General features: G+C 38.7%; 1 protein-coding gene across 3 annotated transcripts; it reads left to right on the top strand.

Moving 5' to 3' along the window:
* Positions 1-234: 234 nt before the first annotated feature.
* Positions 235-26,834, top strand: LOC127427131 (ATPase PAAT-like). Of its 3 annotated transcripts, XR_007894906.1 has the most exons (7): positions 235-376; positions 2,909-3,106; positions 3,852-3,924; positions 4,009-4,209; positions 8,709-9,022; positions 21,296-23,250; positions 24,022-25,512. XR_007894906.1 is itself a non-coding variant. In XM_051674541.1 (6 exons), the coding sequence occupies exons 1-6, from the start codon at positions 243-245 to the stop codon at positions 21,474-21,476; spliced, it is 1,101 nt and encodes a 366-aa protein (XP_051530501.1). In that variant the 5' UTR covers positions 235-242; the 3' UTR covers positions 21,477-26,834. The 3 variants fall into 3 exon arrangements, 2 of the variants coding, with proteins under 2 accessions (XP_051530501.1, XP_051530502.1); XM_051674541.1 differs by having other exon boundaries at positions 21,296-26,834; XM_051674542.1 differs by lacking the exons at positions 21,296-23,250; positions 24,022-25,512 and adding an exon at positions 13,682-13,823.
* The last annotated feature ends 90 nt before the right edge of the window (positions 26,835-26,924 follow it).

A 26,924-nucleotide genomic window follows, 5' to 3' on the forward strand; every position in this document is an offset into this window, starting at 1 on the left:
CGAAAAACGCAGCTTTTATCATGTTAATTGAACATATCACGGCGAATAGCGCGATAATGGAGTATTTTTGTTTTGGAATCGACACACTAATATGCGTTTAAAACCCTTTACATATCGATCTATAGAGCTACAGATGTGAAACATTCAGATTTTGCAGATTTTATACAATGGTTGTCATGTTTATTGTGTTAGAACAAACGGTTTAATCCAGCTCATATCGCGGCTGTGGTTTGTCTGGCAGGATGAATTGCAGTAGAGATGGTGTGATCTCTGCGTCCAGCTCATGGTCGTGTTTATCACAGAAACAGCTGTCTGATATTCTCATCACAACACAAAACAACAGACCCGCTGATGACGTCAGATCTGAAGATCACAGGTGAGTGAGTGCCACTTTCACTTGTGGTTAGCGGTCTGAGCCGCTGAGGGTCTGGGTAGCTCAGCGAGTAAAGCATCTGGAGTCGCGAGTTCAGGGTGTGCTGAGTGACTCCAGCCAGGTCTCCTAAGCAACCAAATTGGCCTGGTTGCTAAGGAGGGTAGTCACATGGGGTAACCTCCTTGTGGTCGCTATAATGTGGTTCTCGCTCTGGTGGGGCGAGTTGTGTGTGGATGCTGTCGAGAATAGCGTGAAGCCGCCACATGTGCTATGTCTCTGTGGTGACCTGCTCAACAAGCCACATGATTATATGTGCAGCTTGACGTCTCAGACGTGGAGGCAACTGAGATTTGCTACGCCACCTCAAGGACTTAGAGTGCACTGGGAACTGGGGAGAAAATTAAAAAGATCATGAATGAGTGAGTGAGTGTCACTTACGCTAGTGGTTAAAGGTCAGACCCGCTGATGATGTCAGATCTGAAGATCACAGGTGAGTGAGTGTCACTTTCAATTGTGGTTAAAGGTCTGAGCTGGCCATTGAAAGGATGTAGGTTCAAACCCAGCCAAGGCTGATCTGTGATCTTTTTCACTATTTTTAATCTGCATTTTGCCAATATATATATTTTTAATGGTACCGCATTGTGACAAATTAATATTTGAATGTCAAAAAACAGTTCTGCTCAAAAGTTTGCATACCCTGGCAGAATTTGTGAAATTTTGGCATTGATTTAGAAAATATGACTGATCGTGCAAAAAAAAAAAAAAAAAAGTATTTTATTTAAGGATTGTGATCATATGAAGCCATTTATTATCACACAGTTGTTTGGCTCCTTTTTAAATCATAATGATAACAGAAATCACCCAAATGGCCCTGATCAAAAGTTTACATACCCTTGAATGTTTGGCCTTGTTACAGACACACAAGGTGACACACACAGGTTTAAATGGCAATTAAAGGTTAATTTCCCACACCTGTGGCTTTTTAAATTGCAATTAGTACCTGTGTATAAATAGTCAATGAGTTTGTTAGCTCTCACGTGGATGCACTGAGTAGGCTAGAGACTGAGCCATGGGGAGCAGAAAAGAACTGTCAAAAGACCTGCGTAACAAGGTAATGGAACTTTATAAAGATAGAAAAGGATATAAAAAGATATCCAAAGCCTTGAAAATGCCAGTCAGTACTGTTCAATCACTTATTAAGAAGTGGAAAATTTGGGGATCTCTTGATACCAAGCCAAGGTCAGGTAGACCAAGAAAGATTTCAGCCACAACTGCTAGAAGAATTGTTCGGGATACAAAGAAAAACCCACAGGTAACCTCAGGAGAAATACAGGCCGCTCTGGAAAAAGACGGTGTGGTTGTTTCAAGGAGCAAAATACGACGATACTTGAACAAAAATGAGCTGCATGGTCAAGCTGCCAGAAAGAAGCCTTTACTGTGCCAATGCCACAAAAAATGCCCAGTTACAGTATGCCTGACAACACCATGACACGTCTCACAGCTTCTGGCACACTGTAATTTGGAGTGACGAGACCAAAATAGAGCTTTATGGTCACAACCATAAGCGCTATGTTTGGAGAGGGGTCAACAAGGCCTATAGTGAAAAGAATACCATCCCCACTGTGAAGCATGGTGTTGGCTCACTGATGTTTTGAGGGTGTGTGAGCTCTAAAGGCACAGGGAATCTTGTGAAAATTGATGGCAAGATGAATGCAGCATGTTATCAGAAAATACTGGCAGACAATTTGCATTCTTCTGCACGAAAGCTGCGCATGGGACATTCTTGGGCTTTCCAGCACGACAATGACCCTAAGCACAAGGCCAAGTTGACCCTCCAGTGGTTACAGAAGAAAAAGGTGAAGGTTCTGGAGTGGCCATCACAGTCTCCTGACCTTAATATCATCGAGCCACTCTGGGGAGATCTCAAACGTGTGGTTCATGCAAGACGACCAAAGACTTTGCATGACCTGGAGACATTTTGCCAAGACGAATGGGCAGCTATACCACCTGCAAGAATTTGGGGGCTCATAGACAACTATTACTAAAGACTGCACGCTGTCATTGATGCTAAAGGGGGCAATACACAGTATTAAGAACTAAGGGTATGCAGACTTTTGAACAGGGGTCATTTCATTTTTTTTCTTTGTTGCCATGTTTTGTTTTATGATTGTGCCATTCTGTTATAACCTACAGTTGAATATGAATCCCATAAGAAATAAAATAAATGTGTTTTGCCTGCTCACTCATGTTTTCTTTAAAAATGCTACATATATTACCAGTTCCCCAAGGGTATGCAAACTTTTGAGCACAATTGTATACAAAGTAGTCTCACAATTAACAAGAGCTTATAGTATTGCATGTATGAAAATAAATAAAGATACTTAAAACAGCATGTCATACCATAGGACATGTCAACTTTTCAAAAGTACTTCTTGTCAACTACCCAAATAACCTTTTAAAATTCAAGCCCAGCTCGTGTCTTCAGCTGAAAAGGTCTGGTAAGGTATCAGTTGATGCACAGGTGTGTCTTAACAGGTGTGAAGCAGTGTGTTTGGAGCGAGCTGAGGAGGACTCACCGTGTGTCATCACGCTCCTGTGTGCGCCCAACTCTGCAACTGTGATCAGCAGTCTTCAGATGGTCAGTGAAGCTCGTACTGTTGAAGTGTACTCGCTGTCTGGAGAATACTGGGGCACCTGCCGCGGGGACCAAGTTCAAGGATCAGACAGTGATGGGTATCTTTAAGAACAATTTATATTAAGCACTCACTTAACTAACTTTAATAGGCAGAGACCCCTAATTTCACATATTGCTTCTTAAATGATATATTGTTGGTAATTGTAAAAGGGTTTAAAAAAAAATCTCAATTATTTTATGGGCCATTTTATTTTAACAAAGGGAAAGCACATCTTAATTTACATGCACAAAATGCGAAATTGTTGATATTCAAACTCTTTTGTCAAAAGGTTTACTAAACAATCTATGGAGTTGTTGATTCCAGTAAAACAAATGAAATGTTTGTTAATCCAATTAAAGCAAAAAATAGTTTTGTTGATTCAGTTACAAATACAGTGTTGGTTAATCATATTTAAATGATATAATGATATAATATAAACATTATATGTTAGTATTATTTGTTGTCTAACAAGTATGTGGTTTCACATAAATTGTTTTATATGGATTTTCATGTGCCATGTTTAATTTTCGATGGATCTCAAACATGTTTTAGGTGTTTGTTTGTTTTTTCTTACTGTTTTTAGTTTTTAACCTTGATATCACCATGAAAATAGCCATAGAAGCTTGCATGCACTGAAAACAAACAAACATATTTTTTGATGAATGGACAAATGTTGACATATTCACCTTGTGTTAAAGAAGTTTATAGAGGCCATAATAACTTTATCTCGTTTGTAATTGTTACGAAGTCATGCTATTGAACTGTCAAACGACTGACTACTGCTGTTTGTCTGTTTCTGTTAGGTCTGAGGATAAGAGATCTTTGTACAAGAACTGTGTGGTGTTGGAAAGTCCTGCTGCATCCTGTGAGGTGAAGGTATGGGGTGCATGTCATCAAAGCCACTGTCTCTTATTACACACTTTCAGACTGACTCAGCATCAGTGATGTGTGTCTGTACAGCTGCTGTCTCTGGGTGGATGCTCCTCTGTGGCTATCGCTCGGCTGGCTGTGGGACTGGAGACGCTCAAGGACAGAAAGGGAGGTGCGAGCGTGGACCCATGCATTGATCTGCAGCGTGTGCAGGCTATGATGGAGGAGATGGGCACCACCCTCTCACCAAGAGCTCAGAACCTCATGGAGTTGGTGCAGTGCCAGCAGAAGGTCTGGATGCCATCTCTTATTAAAGCAGACTACTACTTTATCATGACTGCTCTCATCTTCGAAACATTATTATATAAAATTACGTCTGCCGTGCAGATGTTGCCGATTCAGTGGCGGATCCTCGCACAATAGATGCACTCAGACAGGTACTCCACTTCTCACGCTCCGCATCAGTTCAGAGTCTGAGCCTCCCTTGCCTCCTCTGACGAGCTGCCGCTGTTCAATTGGCATGTAGGAGTTACTTGGGTTTGTTTAAAGGAATATTCCGGGTTCAGTACAATCGACAGCATTTGTGGCAAAATATTGATTACCACAAAAATACATTTCAAGTTGTCCCTAAAACCTGGTTTACAATGGAAGTCAATGGGGTCAATCTGTAAATGTTAAGATACTCACTCACTGTTTCAAAAGTATAGACACAAGACATAAACAATATGTGTGTTAACATGATTTTACTGTGAGAAAATCATTTACTAACCACATCTGTGGAAAGATATAGCCAGTTTTACAACTTCATTACCATGATGATTTAATATCAACAAATCCTAAAACAACTGTAAAAACAACAACTTTACAGCTGTTACAATCTGCTCCCTTTTCAGTCTAGGGTTTAAGGGCAGAGGTAACAAAAGTGGAGAGAGAACCCAGGAAACTCCTCATCTCCAGCCCCAGCACTAGAAATACTCTTTCAACAAGGATAAAACTGAAATTGGATTGATTGACACACAAAAAAAGAATGGAAACACAAATGGATTCTAGTATAAGTTTGAGACCTGTAACTTTCCTGTAATACAAAACAAAGAATTAAATAACAATAAAACTTCCCTGTCTCTCTGGCTAACCCAGATAAACAGGAGAAACAGGGTTTCCCAAACAAAAATGGCACCCACCTCCTTACTGGTTTCCTCAATTACTTTGAAAGATTCTCTTACAAAAAGAGATTCAACAGTACACTGAATTTTCAGTAATAGCAATTGGACTACAACAAACTGTCTGGGGCAGGAGAAAAGGAATCCCTGAGGGGCAGACAAGATCTCGCCATCTGCGGGGCATCAGCTGGATTTTATGCTGGCCTTCTCCTTGCAAGAGCCAATCTGTGTAAGTGAGGATATCAGGCAGCAAAGTAACAGCAGGTGAACACATTCAGCACCTGACTGAACAGAGCGGTTGTTGACTTTGTGTCTGAAATATTCTCATGTGAGTTGAGATTGAATTTAATCAAAAGTGTAATCTAAATGAATCAAATTAAACTGGGAAGTCAATACCCAGCCCTACATATATTAGTTGATGTTGATTCTCTTTATTCAAATTGAAGTATTTGACATGAAAGGATGAAACAGGGTCATTGTATAAAGAAAAAAATATCCCTTACAAAAGGAAAAAAATGCAAGTATTGCCCCTTAATGAAAAATTCATCTTTGACACACTTGTCGACTCGTTGGTCAGATTTCAAGCTGCTTTGAAATCTGTTGTAGCGTCTACGACTAGTCATAGTATGTCTCACACTACAAGACTATCGGGGAACAGCACACTGTGTGTTGAGGAAATATGGACCGCACGCTGACAGTCAGTCTGCACAGACTGTACCCGATGACCATATCTGCTTCACGTATATTGTGTGCTGAGCGAACAGCAACGTGGACAACCAAAGTACTTTGACCTTTATAGTCGCAGATCAGTCGCAGACTAGTTGCCGACTGAAAACGTCAAAGGCGACGAGCTCAGGTCGTGTAGTGTGCGATTGGCTTCGGTTAGCTTGCCCAAACCCACCCTACTGTACCAGTTAAAAAAGGGATTACTTTTAAAGATCACATTAAATGTAGATTTTATTAGTGCAGTGTTCTTTCTTGTGTGGACGTATGTCCTATTAAAACAGGAAGTTGGAGTAAAGTTTTTAAATGCCCCTGTAAACATCATCAGTAGTTTTCATTCGTTAATCAGAAGAGAGAGACTACATTTTTAGTGAGTGTATCTGCTACAAGTTTTAATCTATTGAGATTGATGGCCTCAAAGATAACACATGGACTAAAATCCACAAAACTACAACATCAGAATATCTAAGAATAACATTCCTAGAACACTGAAGTAACCACATAGCAACGCCTTGGCAACCATCCACCATGGCAGTAAGTATTGCATGGGAAAGCAGCTCTCATATTATCTTGAGAAAGTGTTCAGATATAGTTTATTCTGCTGTTTATCTGCCCCTCTTTGGCAGAAATGATTGCTTGTAGGTGTTTGCTGCAATAATCTCTCATTGTCTGACATCATCAAAAATTTTTGCCCACTCCGTACAGAGCAGATCCAGCAGAGATTTCTTGTATACCTTTTGGCCATTCTACAATTTTCCATTTCTTATTTTTGCCTAAAGCCCTATTCGGATGGGAATAGTTTTATATGGGGACGTGAGGTAATGTAATAATTTTCAGTAAGCTTTTCAGTAATTTTAATCCTGTGCAAATCGGTCATGTCAGTAATTTTTGCACATCTTCTATTGCACATTCCTGCACCGGTGGAAATGACAGCGGGTTTTACCTATGATAAAACGCCCTGTAAGAACAATCCCTGGTAATCTTAATCCCGTGCGAGTTGACGTTGGTAAAAAGGCTGTAAATCAGCACTTTCCAGCCCTTGAGCCCTTTAAATATCACTGTTTCTTAAATTCTCTCAGTGTCTGAAGTGGATGTTGGTCAAGAGAAGATGCCAGATGTGCAAGACGTGCTTCACAACTTCATATAATACTGGCTGTTGCATTTGGACTGATGCATGTTTTTCTTAAGCATTTTATGTTGTTGAGTGTTTATTTACTTATAAGAGTGTTTTCTTTTGGTAAGGATAATTAGAAATGTAAACAAGCATGTAATTTTTGTATGATTTGAGCAGAGTGAGTCCCACGTTTCAGAATATATTCTGGAGGGACAAATAAAAAGAATATGAACAGATTGTGGATAGTTTTAATTCAAGAGTGTAATGAAGGATTAGGCTTTAATGTCACCAGTTCTGTTGTATTTAGACTAGGGCTGCAACAACTAATCAATAAAACCGATACTTAACGATCATGAAAATAATAGACAACGAATTTCTTTACCGATTAGTTGTATATATGCGGCGAGCACGGAGAAGATCCGTCAGTGACATCACTTTACAGTCCAGTGAAAAACGTGTTGCATGATGAAACTCATTTGAAAAACAGCAGAGACAAATTGACGCGGAAAAAACATGACTCAAGATGTCCAGTGCACGAGAGCACTTTATAAACACTTTAAAGAAGATCATAATAATCATACAGTTTAATGTGGACCGGTTGCTGCATCAGGGGCGTTGAAAGAGGGCTTGTGCTATGTCATGTTTCTCTCCAGTGCATAACTTACATTTCACTGCTATTTTCTATGTTTTATAATGTATACATGTTATTCAAAATTAGCGCATATTTCACAAAACTGTTGGTTTTTACCACTTTCTAAAGAATAGTTTAGAAACATGTAATCAGTGACAATACTATAAAAAAACCATTTTAATTTAAAATACTTAAAATGTATGGAATCAGTGACAGTGTACAAGCATATGTATCTAACATAATTTCAAAAATAATTTTTAGCTGGGCAGAATTATTAATATTTCTATTCTTGTGTCATTTTGCCCTCTGCTGGGCTGATTGTTTTGTCCCACTCCATCCCTGATTAATCATTTTACTCTTTAACAAACAGTACTTTTTAAGTTTTACAAGTAAATGAAAGAAACTGTTTTGCATATGTCCTGAAAGTCATAATAATACAAATCAAACATAACTATTCATGATTCAGGCTTTGTTCAAAGTTTTGTGAGAGTATAGAATCATGAATTCAGTACTTAATACGCCCTTTATCATTTCTGTTTAAAAAAATAAAAAGAATCATATTTTAATAAAATACAGGAAATAAAACATTTTTTTTAATCTGATTAATCGAAGAAATAATCGAAGATTAATCGATTATCAGAATTATCGTTAGTAGATATTCCAATCAGTTTCTTCTTATAATCACAGGTGCTCATGTTTAATATTTCCTGCATAATTAATCAGCACAGGATAGACTTTCTAATTGGTCAGTTCCACATGACTGCAGTGTGTAAAAGCAGTAGACACACCCATCTCTGTAATTTTTACAGACATCGCTTGTATTGTGTGAATTGACTGTAAACATTACAGACATCTGCAGTAATAATTACTTTACAGACATATGTCTGGAAAACTACTCCTGTCTGAATAGGGCAGACAGGAGTACATATTACATACAACAAAAAAAAAGAGACTTATTTCTTGTCATATGCTCCAGCTTTAGTATTTGTCAACCTGATGCAAACAATCTCCCTTTTACCTTTTGTTTAATTCCAAACCTTTTAATATCCAAGATCATTCTCATTGAATTTCGTGACTTGGACAATCGTTTCTTTGAGGCTGTGTGCTGGGTACTTTCTCATCACGATTGAACAATCCCTCTGTCTTTGTGTATTGTGTTCAGAATAAATCAGACATGCCGAGTGGATTCATTCCTCTGCTCATGGGAGGAGGAGCTTTGAGCGGTCTATCAACAGGAGGCGGGGCTTCCACCTCTGCAAGGGTGGAATCAGGTCTGCATCCACTGTCCGTCTCTGAGCAGAATCTGTCCAGCAGTAACCAGAAGCAGATCCCAGGTGTCATGTCGTCTCTGCAGAGTTCTAACACGTGTCCGGTCAGCCCAGACCTGCTGCCCATGCTGCTGAGCGTATGCGGTCAGGTCACACAGCTCCGTCTGGAGGAGGCCACGTCTCCAGAGAGGAAGAGGAATGGAGAGCGGTAAGTGTGAGTCGTGTGCTTCTGAATGAACTGAGGACTAGTTACTACAGTTGTGGTAGCCAAGGGTGTAAACAGTACACAAAAATTTTACTTATTGAAAGTATAGACACTGCATGAAAATTTTACTTGATTAAAAGAATAGTTTGCTACCAAATGTCAGAATCAAATTCATAATTTGTTTACTCAGCATTTATTATAATATTATAATTATTATTACTGTTTTGTAGTTGTAGTTATTATATTAAATTATTGTCTAACAACAACAATAATAATTTAGCAAATAGGGAGTAGAAATTCATAGATATGATTTAAAGGGTAATGAGGAATACAATTTTCCTTGATCTCTTGACAGTAAAATGAACTATTAAGAGTTCATTGTGCCATATAAACATACTGTAAGTTTCAGAACTCAACTTCCTCCTCACTTCTTTAAAAGCTCAATCAGTAGAGAGCGGGACTGATAGGCCGACTTTTCATGCATACCAAAAATGACTTACACAGGACACCTTTTTGTGCCCATCTGGACTATTTTGAATAATTGTTTCTATATAAACATGCACTAGACAGATATCTTTGACCGTTGACGTGTCTCACACCACTTTTAAAACCATCGTCAAGTTATAACTTGAAAGGGAGCTTTTCTGTCTGAGGGCCTGAAACAGGATGGAAAATGTATTCATATATTACTAAATTATAACTGATTTTGGTGCAAAAAGTGGACCTTAGAGAAAATAATGCAATTATAAAAAAAAGGTTATGCCATGACCCATTGAAATATGAAGGTTTTGCAAGTGTAGAAATAAATGACACATTTAATTATGAATGCCTTTTGTGATATATCTGCGACGTGAATGATCATTTTTGACTTCTGTATTTATAACTGTCCTATATACCAGTGTTTCCCAACCTTTTTTTCTGTAAGTACCCCCACAGAACCATCAGTAATGCCCAAGCTCCCCTTCATCGACACAAAAACAAAAATGTGTACCAACGGCTAAATATCATTTATAAATACATGTGTATAAACTGTATGTGTGTGTGTGTGTGTGTGTGTGTGTGTGTGTGTGTATATATATATAATATATATATACACACACAGTTGAAGCCAGAAGTTTATATAGACCTTAGCTAAATACATTTAAACAATTAATGACATTTAATAGTAGAAAACATTCCCTGTCTTAGGTCAGTTAGGATCACTACTTTATTTTAATAATGTGAAATGTCAGAATAATAGTAGAGAGAATGATTTATTTCAGCTTTTATTTCTTTCACCACATTACGAGTGGGTCAGAAGTTTATATACACTTTGTTAGTTTTTGGTAGCATTGCCTTTAAATTGTTTAACTTGGGTCAAACTTTTTGGGTAGCCTTCCACAAGCTTCTCACAATAAGTTGCTGGAATTTTGGTCCATTCCTTCAGACAGAACTGGTGTAACTGAGTCAGGTTTGTAGGCCTCCTTGCTCGCACATGCTTTTTCAGTTCTGCCCACAAATTTTCTATCGGATTGAAGTCAGGGCTTTGTGATGGCCACTCCAGTACCTTGAATTTGTTGTCCTTAATCCATTTTGCCACAACTTTGGAGATATGCTTGGGGTCATTGTCCATTTGGAACACCCTTTTGCGACCGAGCTTTAACTTCCTGGCTGATGTCTTGAGATGTTGCTTCAATATATCTACATAATTTTCCTTCCTCATGATGCCATCTATTTTGTGAAGTGCACCAGTCCCTCCTGCAGCAAAGCACCCCCACAACATGATGCTGCCACCCCCATGCTTGACTGTTGGGATGGCGTTCTTCGGCTTGCAAGCCTCGCCCTTTTTCCTCCAAACATAACAATGGTCATTATGGCCAAACAGTTAAATTTTTGTTTCATCAGACCAGAGGACATTCCTCCAAAAAGTAAGATGTGCATCCCCATGTGCATTTGCAAACTGTAGTCTGTTTTTTTATGGCGGTTTTGGAGCAGTGGCTTCTTCCTTGCTGAGCAGCCTTTCAGGTTATGTCGATATAGGACTCGTTTTACTGTGGATATAGATACTTGTCTACCTGTTTCCTCCAGCATCTTCACAAGGTCCTTTACTGTTGTTCTGGGATTGATTTGCACTTTTCGCACCAAACTACATTAATCTCTATGAGACATAATGCGTCTCCTTCCTGAGTGGTATGATGGCTGCATGGTCCCATGATGTTTATACTTGCATACTATTCTTTGTACAGACGAACGTGGTACCTTCAGGCGTTTGGAAATTGCTCCCAAGGATGAACCAGACATGTGGGGGTCCACTATTTGTTTTCTGCGGTCTTGGCTGATTTCTTTTGATTTCCCATGATGTCAAGCAAAGAGGCACTGAGTTTGAAGTTAGGCCTTAAAATAAATCAACAGGTACACCTCCAATTCAGTACACCTCCTATCAGAAGCTAATTGTCTAAAGGCTTGACATCATTTTCTGGACATTTTCCAAGCTGCTTAAAGGCACAGTTAACTTGTGTGTTAACTTCTGACCAACTGGAATTGTGATATAGTCAATTAAATATGAAACAATCTGTCTGTAAACAATTGTTGGAAAAATTACTTGTGTCATGCACAAAGTAGATGTCCTAAACGACTTGCCAAAACTATAATGTGCTAATATGAAATCTGTGGAGTGGTTCAAAAATTTGTTTTAATGACTTCAACCTAAGTGTATGTAAACTTCTGACTTCAACTGTATAAATGATATTTGTATGTAAATGAAATTTCTCTATGGCATTTATTTATCAGTAACAAACAGGCCAAATGAGCAGTGATTTGCACAATAAGAACGGATTAATGCTGTTTATTATACAGGGGATCTTCTAACTTGATACGTTGGGAAATATTAATTTTACAGATATTATTTAATCATTAGTTTTTGGTCATTTTGGTATACAGTAGGGATGTGCATATTTGAAATATTTGTGTTAAATCTCTAAACACCGGCAGAGCACATTTAAAAAAAAGTAAACTTTCATCACTTGATTTTCTGAATAATAACATCTAGACAGGCCCCATTTGCAGCAGCTAACACTCTAACACCTTATCCTTGAATAATCATGCTAAATTGCTAATTTGGTACTAGAAAATCACTTGCCATTATCTCAAACACTGCTGAAAGATATTTGGTTCGTTAAATGAAGCTTAACATTGTCTTTGTGTTTGTTTTTGATTTGCCACAGTATGCAATAGACTGGCATGTCTTAAAGGAATAATTCACCTAAAAATGAAAATTTGTTGATAATTTACTCACCCTCAGGCCATCCAAGATGTATCTGAGTTTCTTTCTTCATCAAAACAGAATTTAAGACTTTTAGGATTTCATTTCAGGCCTCCTCCTCTAAACAATGCAATTGAATGTCCTCCATTTTTTGACGGTCCAAAATGCATATTTAGGGTGCATCAAAATAATCCGAAATCAGACCAAATAAAGTTCTTCTGAACCCAAACGGTTGATTATTTTTAGAAACAAAACAATACATAAATACTTTTTAACTACTAATGTTCACTTCCGTACATCTCTGTGACATGCGCTCATGAGATCGATGACGTAAGCTCGTTGGTAAGGTCACGCATCACGTGGAGGAGGAGTCAGGAAGCGCGTCATTATGGGAAGAATTGCAAAGAAAAAGCCACTTTTGAAACAGAAAAACAAAAAGAAAAGGTTCGAGTGAAACATAGACATTGGACAACAGATAATTGGAAAAGAGTGTTATGGATCTTAACCCCATTGAGCTTTTGTGGGATCAGCTAGACTGTAAAGTGCGTGAGAAGTGCCCGACAAGACAGCCACATCTATGGCAAGTGCTACAGGAAGTGTGGGGTGAAATGTCACCTGAATATCTGGACAAACTGACAGCTAGAATGCCAAAGATCTGCAAAGCTGTCATTGCTGCATGTGGAGGATTTTTTTATGAGAACTCTTTGAAAAGAAAATTTTTTCAAATTGTAATAGTAATTTTTCACGTTATTAATGTCCCGACTATACATTGTTGAATGGCACTTTGGTGAATAAAAGTACCAGTTTCTTTCCCTAAGAGCAAAATCTGTACATTATACTGTATATGTGTGTGTGTGTGTGTATGTGTGTGTGTGTGTATATATATATATATATATATATATATATATATATATATATATATATATATATATATATATATATATATATATATATATATATACACACATACATACAGGTGCATCTCAATAAATTAGAATGTCGTGGAAAAGTTCATTTATTTCAGTAATTCAACTCAAATTGTGAAACTCGTGTATTAAATAAATTCAATGCACACAGACTGAAGTAGTTTAAGTATTTGGTTCTTTTAATTGTGATGATTTTGGCTCACATTTAACAAAAACCCACCAATTCACTATCTCAAAAAATTTGAATACATCATAAGACCAATAAAAAAACATTTTTAGTGAATTGTTGGCCTTCTGGAAAGTATGTTCATTTACTGTATATGTACTCAATACTTGGTAGGGGCTCCTTTTGCTTTAATTACTGCCTCAATTCGGCGTGGCATGGAGGTGATCAGTTTGTGGCACTGCTGAGGCGGTATGGAAGCCCAGGTTTCTTTGACAGTGGCCTTCAGCTCATCTGCATTTTTTGGTCTCTTGTTTCTCATTTTCCTCTAGACAATACCCCATAGATTCTCTATGGGGTTCAGGTCTGGTGAGTTTGCTGGCCAGTCAAGCACACCAACACCATGGTCATTTAACCAACTTTTGGTGATTTTGGCAGTGTGGGCAGGTGCCAAATCCTGCTGGAAAATGAAATCAGCATCTTTAAAAAGCTGGTCAGCAGAAGGAAGCCTGAAGTGCTCCAAAATTTCTTGGTAAACGGGTGCAGTGAAAAAACACAATGGACCAACACCAGCAGATGACATTGCACCCCAAATCATCACAGACTGTGGAAACTTAACACTGGACTTCAAGCAACTTGGGCTATGAGCTTCTCCACCCTTCCTCCAGACTCTAGGACCTTGGTTTCCAAATGAAATACAAAACTTACGTAACAAAGGTAATGTAACTTTATAAAGATGGAAAAGGATATAAAAAAATCCAAAATATAAAATATAAAATCCAAAGCCTTGAAAATGCCAGTCAGTACTGTTCAATCACTTATTAAGAAGTGGAAAATTCGGGGATCTCTTGATACCAAGCCAAGGTCAGGTAGACCAAGAAAGATTTTAGCCACAACTGCCAGAAGAATTGTTCGGGATACAAAGAAAAACCCACAGGTAACCTCAGGAGAAATACAGGCTGCTCTGGAAAAAGACAGTGTGGTTGTTTCAAGGAGCACAATACGACGATACTTAAACAAAAATGAGCTGCATGGTCGAGTTGCAAGAAAGAAGCCTATACTGCGCCAATGCCACAAAAAAGCCTGGTTACAATATGCCCGACAACATCTTGGCACGCCTCACAGCTTTTGGCACGCTGTAATTTGGAGTGACGAGACCAAAATAGAGCTTTATGGTCACAACCATAAGCGCTATGTTTGGAGAGGGGTCAACAAGAGCTATAGTGAAAAGAATACCATCCCCACTGTGAAGCATGGTGTTGGCTCACTGATGTTTTGGGGGTGTGTGAGCTCTAAAGGCACAGGGAATCTTGTGAAAATCAATGGCAAGATGAATGCAGCATGTTATCAGAAAATACTGGCAGACAATTTGCATTCTTCTGCACGAAAGCTGGGATGCTCTTGGACTTTCCAGCATGACAGTGACCCTAAGCACAAGGCCAAGTTGACCCTCCAGTGGTTACAGAAGAAAAAGGTGAAGGTTCCGGAGTGGCCATCACAGTCACCTGACCTTAATATCATCGAGCCACTCTGGGGAGATCTCAAACGTGTGGTTCATGCAAGACGACCAAAGACCTTGCATGACCTGGAGACATTTTGCCAAGACGAATGGGCAGCTATACCACCTGAAAGAATTTGGGTCCTCATAGACAACTATTACAAAAGACTGCATGCTAAAGGGGGCACTACACAGTATTAAGAACTAAGGGTATGCAGACTTTTGGACAGGGGTAATTTCATTTTTTTCTTTGTTGCCATGTTTTGTTTTATGATTGTGCCATTCTGTTATAACCTACAGTTGAATATGAATCCCATAAGAAATAAAAGAAATGTGTTTTGCCTGCTCACTCATGTTTTCTTTAAAAATGGTACATATATTACCAATTCTCCAAGGGTATGCAAACTTTTGAGCAAAACTCTGTGTGTGTGTGTGTGTGTGTGTGTGTGTGTGTGTGTGTGTGTGTGTGTGTATATATATATATACACACACACACACACAAACTGATCAACCACAACATTAAAACCACTGACAAGTGAAGTGAATAACCTCGATTATCTCGTTACAATGGCATCTGTCAAGGGTGGGATATACACTATATTGCCAAAAGTATTCGCTCACCCATCCAAATAATTGAATTCAGGTGTTCCAATCACTTCCATGGCCACAGGTGTATAAAATGAAGCACCTAGGCATGCAGACTGCTTCTACAAACATTTGTGAAAGAATGGGCCGCTCTCAGGAGCTCAGTGAATTCCAGCATGGTACTGTGATAGTATGCCACCTGTGCAACAAGTCCAGTCATGAAATTTCCTCGCTACTAAATATTCCACAGTCAACTGTCAGTGGTATTATAACAAAGTGGAAGCGATTGGGAATGACAGCAACTCAGCCACGAAGTGGTAGGCCACGTAAAATGACAGAGCGGGGTCAGCGGATGCTGAGGCGCATAGTGCGCAGAGGTCGCCAACTTTCTGCAGAGTCAATCGCTACAGACCTCCAAAGTTCATGTGGCCTTCAGATTAGCTCAAGAACAGTGTGTAGAGAGCTTCATGGAATGGGTTTCCATGGCCGAGCAGCTGCATCCAAGCTATACATCACCAAGTGCAATGCAAAGCGTCAGATGCAGTGGTGTAAAGCACGCCGCCACTGGACTCTAGAGCAGTGGAGATGCGTTCTCTGGAGTGACGAATCACGCTTCTCCATCTGGCAATCTGATGGACGAGTCTGGGTTTGGCGGTTACCAGGAGAACGGTACTTGTCTGACTGCATTGTGCCAACTGTGAAGTTTGGTGGAGGGGGATTATGGTGTGGGGTTGTTTTTCAGGAGCTGGGCTTGGTCCCTTAGTTCCAGTGAAAGGAACTCTGAATGTTTCAGCATACCAAGAGATTTTGGACAATTCCATGCTCCCAACTTTGTGGGAACAGTTTGGGGATGGCCCCTTCCTGTTCCAACATGACTGCGCACCAGTGCACAAAGCAAGGTCCATAAAGACATGGATGAGCGAGTTTGGTGTGAAAGAACTTGACTGGCCTGCACAGAGTCCTGACCTCAACCCGATAGAGCACCTTTGGGATGAATTAGAGAGAAGACTGCGAGCCAGGCCTTCTCGTCCAACATCAGTGTCTGACCTCACAAATGCGCTTCTGGAAGAATGGTCAAAAATTCCCATAAACACACTCCTAAACCTTGTGGAAAGCCTTCCCAGAAGAGTTGAAGCTGTTATAGCTGCAAAGGGTGGGCAGACGTCATATTAAACCATATGGATTAAGAATGGGATGTCACTTAAGTTCATATGCGTCTAAAGGCAGATGAGCGAATACTTTTGGCAATATAGTGTATTAGGCAGTAAGTGAACAGTCTGTTCTGGAATTTCATGTGATAGAAGCTGGAAAATGGGCAAGCGTACGGATCTCAGTGACTTTGACAAGGGCCAAACTGTGATGGCTAGACGACTGGGTCAGAGCATTTCCACAACGGCAGGTCTTGTGGGGTGTTCCTGGTATGCAGTGGTTTGTACCTACCAAAAGTGGTCCAAGGAAGGACAACTGGTGAACCAGCAACAGGGTCATGGGGGCCCAAGGCTCATTGATGCACGTGGGGAGCGAAGGCTAGCCAGTCAGGTCCGATCCCACAGAAGAGCTACCTTAGCACAAATTGCTGAAAAACATAATGCTGGCCATGATAGAAAGGTGTCAGTACACACAGTGCATCATGGCTTGCTGTGTATGGGGCTGCGTAGCCGCAGACCTGTCAGAGTGCCCATGCTGACCCCTGTCCACCGCCAAAAGCGCCTACAATGGGCATAGTCAGAACTGGACCATGGAGCAATGGAAGAAGATGGCCTGGTCTGATGAATCACGTTTTCTTTTAGATCATGTGGATGGCCGGGTACATTTGCGTCGTTTACTGGGGAAGAGATGGCAGCAGGATGCACCATGGGAAGAAGGTAGGCCGGCGGAGGCAGTGTGATGCTCTGGGCAATGTTCTGCTGGGAAACCTTTGGTCCTGGCATTCATGTGATGTTACTTTGACATGTACTACCTACCAAAAGATTGTTGCAGACCACGTACACCCTTCATGGCAACGGTATTCTCTGATGGCAGTGGCCTCTTTCAGCAGGATAATGCGCCTTGCACACTGCAAAAAAATTTCAGGAATGGTTTAAGGAACATGACAAAGAGTTCAAGGTGTTGCCCTGGCCTCCAGATTCTCCAGATCTCAATCCGATTGAACATCTATGGGATGTGCTGGACCAATAAGTCCAATCCATGGAGGCCCCACCTCGCAGCTTACAGGACTTAAAGGATTTGCTGCTAACTTCATGGTGCCAGATACCACAGGACACCTTCAGAGGTCTTGTGGAGTCCATACCTCGAGAGGGACCTACAAGATATTAGGCAGGTGGTTTTAATGTTGTGGCTGATCGGTGTACACTCACCGGCCACTTTATGAGGTACACCTGTACATCTACTTATTCATGCAATTATCTAATCAGCCAATCATGTGGCAGCAGTGCAATGCATAAAATCATTCAGATACGGGTCAGGAGCTTCAATTAATGTTTACATCAACCATCAGAATAGGGAAAAAATGGGATCTCAGTGATTTTGACTGTGGCATAATTGTTGGTGCCAGATGGGCTGGTTTGAGTATTTTTGTAACTGGGATTTTCATGCACAAAAGTAGAATTTACTCCGAATGGTGCCAAAAACAAAAAACATCCAGTGAGCAGCAGTTCTTCAGACAAAAATGGCTTGTTAGTCAGAGGAGAAAGGCCAGACTGGTCCAAGCTGACAGGAAGGTGACAGTAACCCAAATAACCATGTTACAACAGTTCTATGCAGAAAAGCATTTCTGAACACACCACGTTGAACATTGAGGCTGATGGGCTACAGCAGCAGAAGACCCCACCAGGCACGATTACTGTAAGCTAAGAACAGGAAACTGATGCTGCAGTGGCTACAGGCTCATCAGATCTGGACAGTAGACAATTGGAAAAACATCACCTGACAATCTGGATCACTGCAGCCATAGTTTTCTGTTCTTGGCTGACAGAAGTGGAACCTGACATGATCTTCTGCTGTTGTAGCCCATTTGCCTCAAGGTTTGACATGTTGTACATTCTGAGATGCTATTCTGCTCACTACAATTGTACAGAGGGGTTATCAGAGTTACCGTAGCCTTTGTCAGCTCGAACCAGTCTGGCCATTCTCCTTTGAACTCTTTCGTCAACAAGGCGTTTCCGTCCACAGAACTGCCGCTCAATGGATCTTTTTTTGTTTTTGGCACCATTCTGAGTAAATTCTAGAGACTGTTGTGTGTGAAAATCCCAGGAGATCAGCAGTTACAGAAATACTTAAACCAGCCCACCTGGCTCCAACAATCATGCCACAGTCAAAATCACTGAGATCCCATTTTTTTCCCCATTCTGTTGGTTGATGTGAACATTAATTGAAGCTCCTGACCCGTATCTTCTTGATTTCATGCACTGCACTGCTGTCACATGATTGGCTGAATAGATAATCGCATGTATAGGTAGGTGAACAGCTGTACATCAAAGTGGCCGGTGAGTGTGTGTGTGTGTGTGTGTGTGTGTGTGTGTATATATATATATATATATATATATATATATATATATATATATATATATATATTAGTGCTGTTGAAGTTAACGTGTTAATAACGCATTAACACAAAATTTGTTTAATGCCACTCATATTTTTAACACGTAATATAACCCTTTTAATAAACCTTAGTTCATGAGAAGCGAGTCACTTCGGGCAAATGCCGTTAATGTCACATGCATTAACTGTCAGAAAAACAGATGGTGGGAGACATTATGCTAATAACTGCGCCAAGCATTTGATCAGCACAGTAGTATAACATGACCGCAAAGCACAGATAGAGCTCGGAACTAGTGATGCACCGATACCACTTTTTCTCTTCCGATTCCGATATCTGAAATCTCAGTATCGGCTGATATCGATCCGATACCAGTGTTGTTTTTTTCATAATCAATTTAGAATATCTATACCTCACTGAGTGATGCTAATTATATGTAAAGAAACACAAACCTCTAACTACACATTATTTCAATATAAATGTACAAACTATTTAAGAAAAACTTCATTGTTAACTAGTATACTGGATAATGCTGCAGCAAAACTAACAGAAATTCCAGTCTAAGTGTTCAGTACTTTTTTTTTTGTTGCAAAAAACATTCAACTTGTATCTGGACTTTAAAGGATTCAGATCACTCTTTTTTGTTTTGTTTTTTTGTTTTGTTCAATTTATACACCAGTTCACTTTTCATTCACAGTTATTTTTTGGAACCCATTAAACTTAAATATTGTTATAATTTGTAAACATAATAATAATAATAATAATAATAATACATTATTTTTATTATTGACTTTTACCATTTTAAATACAACAGTAATATATTTAAATTGTGCACTTTTTAAACCCTCACGCTTTTATTTTGACATTCTGAACTCTCCAGGAAGTCCTGTATGTGTCTGTCTGTAGGGAAGTTCACAGTAGTTTAATTCGCTTCTTATTCAAATTCTGGTAAAATGCACCTCCGGTGCCGTTCTAAATGCGTATTATAAGTGAACTGAAATATTGAGTATCTACATCTGAGATGTTGTTCATGAGTAGAGCTCAAATGTTGCGCAACACGTGAAAGCTAAAAATAGCCACAAGTGTGTGTGTAAACGGAGCAGTGCCATTCAATAATGCGCTGGAGCTGCGTGTGCATTTTATATATTTACTTTTTGATTCACAGAGCTATCGCACGTCTTCAAATGGCTTTGAATAAAATGCACGAGTCATATGAACTGCTTTAATGGTGTTTTTATGGTTCTTTTATGTCATTTTGGAGCTTGACAGTAACGAACATGACTAACACACAGTATCGGATTTGGATCGGGCTCGTCGGACCGATACCCGATCCGTTTAAAAACGTCAGTATCGGAGCCGATACCGATCCAGGTATCGGATCGGTGCATCCCTATTTGGAACTTTGTAACATGATTGCAGCGGAAAGCTGCCATTTGAACACCTGCCTTGCACTGTGAGGAAGTTGCGAGGCGCAGTGCGAGCACGAAGTGAAAGTGTGAGCGAGGCGATTGTCTGTGTTTACTGCAGAATTTTTTGCATGAGTGGTGCAAATAGTCACATGACCAGAGCTATTTAATTCCACTGTGCTCATGGAAAGATTATGTCTGTCAAAACTCCTGTCATAATACACTTACAACTACCATATTTGTACACTCATGTTTATAAATATATTGCAATTAATCGCGATTAACTACAAAACCTTTTGCAATTTAATCACGATTAAATATTTTAATCATTTGACAGCCCTAATATATATATATATATATATATATATATATATATATATATATATATATATATATATATATAATTTATTTTTAATGTATTTTAATTTTTATTTTTTTTTAACAAAAATGAAAATTCAGATGGCATTTACTAACCTTTGTCATTCCAAACCAGTTTTGAGTAAAAAAAAAAAAAAAAAATTAGTCTACTGCAAACTACAAATTACTACTCATAAATTGTAATCAGATTACAATTCTTCATCAAAAAGTAATGACATTACTAATTACTTTTAAAACACTCTTTCAGATGAGATCATAATGTCTATATTTCCTCCTCCATTGTTGCACACACTTCAGCTGTCACAGAAACGCAGAGAGACGTACATATGTCTGGATTTAAATTACCCACTCACAGGACGGGCATTATGTCCATCACACACATTTTACCATTAATGTGCATAGCTGCATTGCTGTGTTTATTACCCCCATCATCCCTGGAAGAACTGGAATCTTTTTTTTTTTTAAAGAATGTAATGCAGTTCACCAATAGTGCTTCAGTTGTTGTGTCCACATATGTTGATTTTGTGTTGTTTTACAGGGAGGGTCATATGTGCTGCGGTGGCTTTGAGCAGGTGTTGGAGAAGATTGTAGAGAAGAGGATGGAGGAGATGGAGAGGAGACTAAAGGAACATATGGATGTGCGTCTGGATGCTCTTCAACAGAGACTGGAGATTACATTTCAACAGGCACTGTCTCACACACCGCAACATCCGCACTAATACACAACCTGAGCACTTTTACACAGAGGAGCTTCTGACAATCATATTAGTCAATAAAGGGACATTTAACCAGAATTCATGTTAACTATCCCTTTATAACAGAAGTGGTTCTAACGGTTCTGTTTTGGCAACATTTTGAAATCGTTTTTTTGTCACTGATTTTCATTAATCCGTCCCAAGAGACTTATTTGGTTTGTGAAGTAATCAGCATCTGTTGAGTGGTTTCACTAACTGCAGTCCACAAACTGTGTCAGGAGATCTTAAGAACAGTGTTTTACTGTTGATACACTTGTAATATTTTATCCAGAAGACATAACACATGCTGCTACAAGTGCTATTATTCTATTATTCTGACTGTTATAAATGACTTATTCTCACAGTTTGTTACACATGTGAGTTGATGTAACAGAATGGTTGTACTCACTGACTGTGTTTGTGAATAGAGGCCTTTAGCACAATAAGCAGTGTAAGTATTACCCGAATGCTCACTGTGAATTGCCTCTGTGAAAATATGTTTACGCTGATCATACTGGAGAACTAAAGACACAAAAATGTATATATATATATTAAATGCTATTTATACTAAGACTAATATTCTTTGTTTTTGTTATGTAATTGGTGGCATACTGTTGATTACCACATTTTTGTCTTGAAACACAAATTGTGTTTACAGTAATGCACTTACAAGGGAAGTCTATGGGGCAAGGCACTGCACCAGGATAAACGTTAAAATAACATTGTTCTAGAGTATAATAAATACTTGCATGTTTACTGGTGTGGTAAAATTGCCTACTAACCTTTCCTGTGTAAATTTATACCTAATATTTCAACTTCTGTCATGACCACAAAAAGCTAAACAACATGTGCAAGGATGCAAAACAGAGCAAAGTTCATCCACAAGAATTACATCAGGAACTCATAACCAGAAATTCACCTGCCTAGAAAAGTAGTTCCATGGCTGAAAGGACAATTTAGACAACATTTTTGTTTGAAAGAATTAAAATAAATGCTTTAACAAAATAACAACCTTCATATTTCTGCTTTGAACCCTTAGGTACTAGAGTACCTTATGACCTTCAATTGTAAGTGCATTACCCTAAACCAGATACTTGTTTTTGCTTTAACTTGTATTGAACCTGTATTATTCCTTCAGACACTTGTGAAGAAGTCTAGACCAGGACCACCAAAATATGATGATCCCCTTGCGAAGACAGCATGTTGTTGGCAAAATTAAATAACTGACTATAATATTGTTATTGTACTAAAGTTGACAATGTATTTTTTTCTACCTTTCCACTAGATGTACAGTATAAACTAGAAGAGAAACTTTTTCAGTTCAATTCAAAATGTATTTGTACTGTATTGCAATGCAAATAATTAGTATTACAAGTAAATATTGTTCCGGATAGCAGTCTTACAGAAAATATTGCTTTACAACCTCCAGTGATCATGCTAATGGTAACAGTGGTGAGGAAAAACTCCCTAGAAAGATTTCAGCACAAGTTTCTTGAAAGGATGTATGTTTTAGGAGAAACTGTATGCAGAATGTTTTTATTTCTTTCTGTTTGAAATGTGTCTGTCAGTAGAATAAAACCCTAACCCACACATTAACTTCTGGTATTCTTGGCCGTCACCCATCAACTGCCAAGGAATGTTGCCTTGTTCGAGGAAAACTCAGCAACAGCAGAGAAAACGCAGCTTAACAAACACACTCCACACTGAAGAAAAATCAGCATAAAGAGTTTTTGGTACTCAATTACTACAGCTAAAAAAAGTGAGTTTTATAAGTCCTTAAGAGCACATTTGTACCGTGACCTTTCGGATCAGTTGACCCACGTTAAACATAACCCTCATGTTTCAGTCCTTATCTAAAACCTAAACTCTAATTCTACCTTGATTCCTACACCCTAAATTCACAAACCATAAGCACTACATCATAAACCCTAATTCGCGAACTTTAAACCATAAAACCTAACATATATTCCGAAACCCTTAACCCTTACTCTCTACCCATAAAACCTAAACCCTAACCATCTGTAAATCCCAAACCCTAATACCTACCCTCTAAACCCAAACAGTAACCAATAAATTTAGACCCCAAATCCTGATTCCTTATCCCTAAACTCTAAATTCTAACCATAACCCATTAATCTAATTCCTAATATCTAAACTCTCTAACCAAAAAACCTTAATCTAAACCAACTGTAAATCCTAACCCTAATTCCTGCACTCTAAACCATATCCCATGAATTTATACCCTATATCCCAAATCCTGATTCCTTTATCCCAAACCCTAATTCCTTTGCCTAAACTCTAAATCCTAACCCTAATTCCTACACTCTAAACCCTAACCCATAAATTTAGACCATAAACACCAAACCCTAATTTCTAATCTCAAGATTCCGACCCTAATTCCTTCACGTTAACCCTTTGCCCCTTGCCTTGCCTTGTGAGTCTGTCGAGACTGCCTGTTTTCTGTCTGCACCGCAGTGATGTTCAAACAGTGAGCTGTTGTTTTGTTATGACTGAGAAATGTTCTCTTCAGAAATAGGTCATCTGTGGAGGTGGTACCACTGAGGAACAGCAGCTGGTTTTGTGCACACACCAACACCAGTATCCCAGAGGACAAGTGTCAAACCGGCCCGAATGAAACAACAAAGACATGCTGTGTTCCCACTTCATGCAAACCACACAGATGACCATGCCATGGAAACAAGACCACAGTCTTAAGAGTGAAATGTGTAGTTCTATGGATGTTTAAACACTTTCTCCTATCACAGTTTAATATGCAGAGTTAACTGTAACCCTTTTGAAGGTTGATTTTGACAAAAAGTGTAAACACTATGACTCTGTGGCGCTATTGAAACATTGGTCTGTTCATTTGAATGACCTGTCATCGCAACATTGGCTTGACGTCCGTTGCACATTCATGAGTATTACGAGAGAAGCTCGTTCACAGTGGCACACCTGACCTTATTGATGTTGTTTAGCGCCAGTCAAAGCGCAAGTTCTCGTGAGAATACACATGCAACTGTGAACGAGGTCTGCCTTTGGAAGACTTGAAATATGACACAAGTCGTATGGACTACTTTTATAAAACTTTTGAGTTCTGTTAAATGCTTTTACAGTGAGGCACTATTGACTGCCACTGAATTGAAAAGTTCAAAAGCTTTGAAACAACGGGTGAGTAAATTATGACATTGTTCATTTTTGGGTGAACTATTCCATTAAACATGCATTTGCAATGTCAGATATGTGAATGACTGGGATGAGCTAACAAACTGTGTTGTCCTCTGGAAAACACAAGACATCACAGTGTTTTTTGCACCAGTCCAAACAGTCAAATAGTAGGACATGATATAGACACTATTTACTGTAAATTAGAAGAGAATCTGTGATGTTTATACAAAAAGGGCTTGAAGCTTTTTTTTTTTTTTTTTTTTTTGTTTCAGCAAAGGTGAAGTCCTTAACCTGTAGAAAATTCAGGAGGTCAAACTAAATGTAACTTTTAAAAAAATTAACACAATTAATCATGTCCCTGGACCGTAATGAGGAGTGTAAGCCTTCATGTTCTTCTGAGTCTCAGTCAGCAGGGGGCAAACAGCACAACTCTGACTAACAGCAGCCACACAAGATGAGGACACGTTCTTGTGTTCAAACACAACTGGACTGAGCAAAACGCTCGGATCTCAGATAAATTCAATGGCAAAATGAATTGCTGTGCACTGCAGGACAATGATAGACTTTATGTTCAATAATATGGAAATAAACAATATATTGACTGTATTCTAAAGTCACTTTTTGTATTATCAATGCTTTACTCATCTGCAACAATAATGTAATGCATTTTAATGATCTGAATTATTATATATTCTATTTATAATTATTGAATCATTACAAATTGAATTAAGCATATTTTTATTTGGGGACCTTTTCTCTACAAATGTTGATACATGCAATTTACTGTGAATAATCTGATTAATCATCTAATTAATCTTCTTTAAAATAAATATCGATTAACAGCCATAATTAGTATAGTAATTATATTAATATAACATAATATTGTACTACTAAATATTAATTTTGCATGAGGTTTGTGATTTTTACGTCCCTGTTACTAGCGTTTCGGTTTGAATAGTTTGAAACCTAAATGTAATTTTGTTCCTTTCTATCAATAGAAGAAATAATGTCAGAATGTGTAACAGGGTTATTTAACCTTATTTATCTCGCAGTAGCTGGTTTGGCACCAAATGTTAGTTTAGTTATTGATAACCTTATAATTCCCATAACATTCAGAAAAATGTGGAATTGTTTTTCTTATACAAAAACTTTGGGAACAGGGATGAATGGTTGAGCTAGACAAATGCAGTCAACACTCCTAAATGAAATGAGATTTTTTTTTACTTCCTGTACATTATACAATAATTACATGGTGTAATTAAACTAAAAAAAAAAAGAAAAAAATTCATAACCTGTTGGTGGAAAGTGCCATACACGTTTTGAGTATTATGTAACAGTCACCATGAACATATTTGTTTGTAATAATCATGACAGTAAAATTCACTGAGAAAGAGAACAAAAACCTTTCATAGTGACTGAGACACAGACAGAATTTGGTCATTTATGTTTTTATTTCATCTGTGCCCTTGTGTCGACCCCAGATCCACTGAGCGTCCTCCAAGATCAACAATGAAGTCAAACCTGACCGGTTATGTCTGAGTTCCTCTGACTGAAGTTGTTCTGTTAGGCAGACGGGGAAAAACATTCCAAACTACTGAACTCGCATGCAATGAATGAGTGTTTATGTAACATTGTGTAATTTGTGTGCCTTATATCCACTCTGGGAAAACTGAGCACATTTAAGCATTTGAATTGTATTGTATTGTTTTTCTCCCTGTAGGCCTGCAGTAAACAACTAAGTCTGAGTAAAGGGCATATTTAATGTGACAGAAACATCATGTCTCCAGCCTTATGAGGGCCCAGAGCAATGGGGTTGGGAGATACCTTCACAGCACAGCATAGAGAAATTATTTTAAGCAGGGTTTGAGGTCATCTGAGATTGACAGGACACAAATTCCCCGCAGCACTGAGCTTTGGTGTAATTTTGCATAATATCTCTTAAAGAGAAATTATTCTCAAATTGAGTGACAGTTTTATGTGGCTCTCGCTGCTCATATTTGTATGTACTGCATTTGTTGAAGAACACACTTCTCGGCCAGTAAAAAAAATAAGTTTTGTATGTATGAATACAAGTAGTCTGAATAGATTCCGGACATATTTCCATCCAGGGTTGCGGGCATTGTCCCGTGACCATCCCGTAAATATATAACGTAATAACAACAGCCATGGATATAATCTGCTTGTTGAACAAGCACCATTTAAGCACAAAGAACAACTTTCTTGGTATATCTATCATGGTTGAAAAGAGCCGTCCGTCTTGCGGTTCAC

This window comes from Myxocyprinus asiaticus, chromosome 36 (assembly GCF_019703515.2).
Source record: "Myxocyprinus asiaticus isolate MX2 ecotype Aquarium Trade chromosome 36, UBuf_Myxa_2, whole genome shotgun sequence".
NCBI classification, from domain to species: domain Eukaryota; kingdom Metazoa; phylum Chordata; class Actinopteri; order Cypriniformes; family Catostomidae; genus Myxocyprinus; species Myxocyprinus asiaticus.

Coding starts and splice junctions, on each gene's coding strand:
- LOC127427131 (XM_051674541.1), top strand. CDS start 243: ATGAATTGCAGTAGAGATGGTGTGATCTCTGCGTCCAGCTCATGGTCG. Junction 3,925..4,008: donor CTGCATCCTGTGAGGTGAAG/GTATGGGGTGCA, acceptor GTGTCTGTACAG/CTGCTGTCTCTGGGTGGATG. Junction 9,023..21,295: donor AGGAAGAGGAATGGAGAGCG/GTAAGTGTGAGT, acceptor GTTGTTTTACAG/GGAGGGTCATATGTGCTGCG.